The following is a 5,291-nucleotide window of genomic DNA, read 5'->3' as shown; positions in this document are numbered from 1 at the left end:
AGCTTTCCTGGTAATCCCCACCTTTCCTGGCCTAGGCATGAATGAAAATAATTTTTGCCTTTACTCAACTGAAGCAAAGAAAATTTTACTTGGAAATGAGGGGAAAGGGTAACATAAGACAAGATGCAAAAACTTAAAATGGTCAATTTTCAGAGCAGTACATAGGCTCTTCCATTTAGCCCCATCTATGTGTATTTGATCCCAAATCAGAGTATGAGTCATGGCCCTAAGAGGAAGTAGGACTAGGAGTAGCCATGGAAGCCTGGGGGGTGAGGGAGATGGGGAGGGGATGGGTGAGCATGGGGCAAAAAACTATTATTGCAGTGGGATTGAGCAGGTTGTACCCCCCCCCAACCACTTCTGTTGAACAGTCATGCAAGTGAATATCCTAGATTGCATAGGTTAAAGTCTGAACAGCAAGCATTTATCAGACGATACCAAGCCAGGTAGACTGTCTTCTCTTCACATTTCTCAACACATTCCATTTTCGCATGAGAAAAGACAAACCCTAGGAAGGGAGAAGCATTCACCTTTGAAGAGGCTCCCTCAGCCCCAGATCATAAGCTGCTAGAGAAATTTCACCCCAGAATCTGCAACCTTATATATTAAATTTATAGACATAGATTAGGGACATTCCTAGGCACATATCAACTATGTGACTGATAAGTGCCTTACTCTTCCTGAGTTTCCTTTTCCTCCCCTCTAAAATGGGGATAATAATATTTGTAGTACCTATCTCTCAGTGATGATGCCAGAAAGCTCACAATTCTATATAAATATAAACTATTATTACTCCCCTTTCCACACCCCTAGGATTTCATTCAGCAATAGGGATTCCATTCATCCACCCACAGGTTAAACTATCCAAATAAGCAAGGGCAACAGAGTCTGATGTATTGGCTTCCTCACCTGTAGTGTTGCCAGCATATTCATAGACACTCTGGCTTCTGCATCCATTCTTTGCCTTTGTAATACAGGTACCTTCATTTTTCATACATTTACCTTGTTTAAATCTTTCACAAGTAGAACACAAAACTTCCTTTTTTTTAGCGAATTTTGACTCTTCACCTTGAAGGAAACATACAGTGTGTTATATTACCTTCAGATCACTCACTCTTGTCCCACCACACTTGGTGTGTGTCTCAATTCCCAATTGATGTATGGACTTAAGGAAGGGAAGAAGCCTAGGATCCCCAAAAAAGGGAAGGGCCTGAGGAAAAAAAATAGAGTCTTTTCTAGTATCTCCCCCCTCACCTGATATTCAGGCTTGGGCTTAGAGCAGATATGGGAGAGATCCCCAGGGGCAATAACCCCAGAACAACATCCCATGACTCACCTTGCAAAAGGCAGAATAGAATGAGGCCCAGCAAGAACATCTTGTCCATTTTATCCTTTGTCTGTGTAGATTCTATGTGTGGTTGCTATCTAAATATAAGAATGGCTAGGCTCACGTGTTGCATGGAGAGATATCTGATCTGGAATCTGGCCCACTTCTAAGAGAGACTATGATTTCCACCTTTGTGGGGGACAGGAAGAAGGCAGTGACTGGGTCCTTGCTCCTTCCTTTACCTATCTTCAACAGGGACATTGGTTTAGAATTGAATCTATCACATCTCTAACATTTATAGTCCAGAGGTTTAATAATTTTGGGGGTCTCAGGATCAACACTCAATCAGAAAGCATTTACTGAATTTACTATATGTCAGGGTAAGTGTTGGGGATACCTTTAAAGAAAGGTAAAAGTAATCTATGCCCTCAAGAATCTCACTCTATAATGGTGATGATGGTGCGGACACAACATTCAAATAACTATGTACAAACAAGATATATTCAGGATAAAATGACAGTAATCTCAGAAAGAAGGTACTAAGATTCAGTAGGAACAAGAAAGACTTCTTGCAGAAGATAGGATTTTAGATTAGACTTGAATATACTCAGAGAGTGGAGAAGAGGAGAAAGAACATCCCAGTAAACAACCAGTAAAAATGCATAGAATTGGGCAATAGAGTGCTTTTGTGAGAACCAACAAGACTGCCAGTGTCACTGGGTTGGTAGAATATTTACAGGGGAGAGAAATGCAAGAAGATTGGAAAGGTAAAAAAGGATCAGGTTATGAAAGGCTCTAAAAGCCAAATGGCAGAATTTATATTTGATCCTAGAGTTAATAGGAAGTTAGTGGAGTTGATTTAATTGGGGAAGGAGTAGCATGGTCAGATCTTCATTTAAGGAAGAAACTTTTACCAGTTGAGTGGAGAGTGGGGAAAGACTTAAGGCAGGGAGACCAACCAGAAGTCTATTGTAGCGGTCAAGACATGATGTGATGAGGGCCTACACCAGGGTGACAGCATGTGAGTGAGATTTTCCCCACTCCTTAGATATAAGCAATTTAGGGGCAGCTAGGTGGCGCAGTGGATAGAGCACTGGCCCTGGATTCAGGAGTACCTGAGTTCAAATCCGGCCTCAGACACTTAACACTTAATAGCTGTGTGACCCTGGGCAAGTCACTTAACCCCAATTGCCTCACAAAAAATCCAAACCAAAACAAAACAAAAAAACCAAAAAAAAAAAAAAAAGATATAAGCAATTTAAGTATGGTAATAATCAGTTCATAGACTACAAAACTGTGATTTAACATGTCTAGGCATTCTTTAGTAATTTAAGCAAATAATAATGATGGAAGTAAGGTGGGTACTAGTAGATCAAATTCAAATGATATATTGCCACCAGGTCTAAAAACCATGTAACTGACATTCATTTATTTGGCTTGCAATCAAAGTGGATTTGAATTCCACCTTAGTGGAAGTAGACAAATGAAATCCAAAGGGTTAGCCATTTGTATGATGAAAGACTGACTGTTTCATTCTCTCTACTTCAAGACTTATTGTACATGTACCACTCAGGATGTGTTTAAATTGTGGGAGGAGTTAATGTGTATAAATATCTATGGATCCTGAGACTCGGGGTCTTTGGGTCCTAGACTTGAGACCAGCTTTATTGTGAGACAAGATCCCTCTCTCAATAAACCTATTTTCTTTGGCTTGGAGACTTTGGTTTTTCTTTGTCTAACTCTATGACTTAGAAACTTTCACAACAAGCAGTATTAGAAGAGAGTAGGAGGTAGATGCAAGAGATATTTTGAAGTTAAAATTGACAGGACTTGACAACAGATTCAATATGAGAGTTGAGAGAATGAAGATAACAACTAGATTGTAAAAGGAAAATTAAAGAGACAGGAGGATTTAGGGGGGAAGGATGTTGGCTCCATTTTGGACATGTTGAGATTAAAATGATTATGGGACACCCAGTTCAAGATGTCCAGTAGATAGTTGGAGATGTGAGACTGGAGGTCAGGAGAGCAGTTAGGGATGGATTAAGTAGACATGAGAATCACCAGCAGAGAGAGAATAATTGAATCCATGGGAGCTGATGAGATCACCAAGCAAAATAGTCTATGGAGAGATGAGAAGAGGCCCAAGACAGAGCCTTGGTATACAGGCATGGTTATCAGACACAATCTGTATGAAGATCAAATAAAGGAGACTGAGAAGGAATGGTTAGACAAGCAGGAGGAGAACCATGAGAGATCAGTGTCATAAAAACCTAGAGAAAAGAGAGTATCGAGGAAAAGAGGGTCATTGATAGAGTCAAAGTTTGAAAAAAGATCAAGAAGGATGAAGACTGGGAAAAAAAGCCATTGGATTTGGCAATTAACAAGTCATTGAGGAGCAGCTAGGTGGCACAGTGGATAGAGCACCAGCCCTGGAGTCAGGAGTACCCGGGTTCAAATCCAGCCTCAGACACTTAACACTTACTAGCTGTGTGACCCTGGGCAAGTCACTTAACCCCAGTTGCCTCACTAAAAAAACAAAACAAAACAAAACAAAAAACCAAGTTATTGATAACTTTGGAGAGAGTGGTTTCAGTTGAATGATGAGGTCAGAGGCCAGATTGCAGAGATTTAAAAAGAGATTGGATAGGAAGTGGAAGCAGTGATTTGTGAGTGGCTTTCTCAAGAGTTTAGCTGCAAGAGGGAAGAAACATGTGGGACAATAGCTAGCAGGAATGGACGAATCAAGTAAGGTTTTTTGAGAATTGGGAGAGACAACACAGGAGTGTCTCTAGGCAGTGTGGAAGCAGTTAATAGCCAGGGATAGAGTGAAGAAAATTGAGAGTGTGGGGACCAGCTGTTGAAGGAGATGGAATAGATGGAATCAGTTATGTATGTGGAGGAGTTTGCTTTGGCAAGGAGCAGGACTTCATCTTTAACTGAGAGAAGGGTGATGTATTCTTTAGTCAGAGAAGGCATCTTAAATGATGTAAGACAAGGAGGGGAGAAAGGAGAGCTCTTAGGAAATCACCTCATATTTTTCTTTGTGAAAATCACCTCAATTTTTTTCATCTTTAGGCAAGTTTTTCATTTGAGGGAGTCGGGGCAGTGGGAGCCATTAGATGTCTGAGGGGGATGAAAAGTTTGGAAAAGTTACTCTGGTGAATGGAATAGTGAATTGATTAGTGAGCTATATAGAAACTGCTCTGCTGAAATGAGGCCCATTTGAGATTATGTAACAGAATTTTATAGTGGACCCAATTCACATGTTCTCATGATTTTCTACAGTTTCATTTAGCCGCACATGAATGGGGTCCAAGAGCTCCTCTGACTGCATCCATTATGTTTTCCATTTCCTGCTATGCACAGCTTGTTCTCTGAGGGAAGCCAGCAAGGGGTTGGGCATTTTCCATTAGCTGTAAAGGACATCCTCCTGCCCCAAAGCAATGACTTCTATCTGTGCCAGCACTAGTCAGCTTCTACCTCTAGCTGCCAACCCAATCTCCCAACTGGGATATAGAAAACCTCCAGTGTAACGAGAAATAACTGACCCTTTGACTTCAGGCCTCCTATCTCTTGCTGTGACTGTCCTTTAAAGGAAGAGGAAGAGGAAGAGGAAGAGGAAGAGGAAAGTTGATGGGGAATGGGACTTTTTTCCCATGCAGGGGAGGTTTCACCTCCATCTTCTATTGTTGCCCTTTCCTGACTAAATTCTACCCTTTGGAAGGAAGAGGAGTAGTGAAGCAGAGCCTCCTATCTGATCATCTGACCATGTCCATCCTATCTGATGTTTCACTTGCCTCCATCCCAATCTTCAACTTCTGTTGGGAAAAGTGGTACCCTGCACTGAATGAACATTCTCATGCTTAATCATACCCTTCACGTACCAGTGATTCTCAATCCCTATAGGTCATCTTCTATACTCTGTTCCCCACCCCCAATTACCTAATTCCTAATTTTCATC

At 41.1% G+C, this 5,291-nt stretch overlaps 1 protein-coding gene across 1 annotated transcript; it reads right to left on the bottom strand.

The window, feature by feature from the left end:
* Positions 1-371: 371 nt before the first annotated feature.
* On the bottom strand, positions 372-1,385 carry LOC122747838 (acrosomal protein SP-10-like). Its single transcript, XM_043993658.1, has 3 exons — positions 1,337-1,385; positions 910-1,068; positions 372-508 (listed from the first exon to the last, which is right to left on the bottom strand). The coding sequence occupies exons 1-3, from the start codon at positions 1,383-1,385 to the stop codon at positions 372-374; spliced, it is 345 nt and encodes a 114-aa protein (XP_043849593.1).
* Positions 1,386-5,291: the final 3,906 nt, after the last annotated feature.

This window comes from Dromiciops gliroides, chromosome 3 (assembly GCF_019393635.1).
Source record: "Dromiciops gliroides isolate mDroGli1 chromosome 3, mDroGli1.pri, whole genome shotgun sequence".
Taxonomy (NCBI): Eukaryota; Metazoa; Chordata; class Mammalia; order Microbiotheria; family Microbiotheriidae; genus Dromiciops; species Dromiciops gliroides.
Note: the sequence above shows the minus strand (reverse complement) of the source record. Positions and strands in the feature narration are given on the sequence as shown.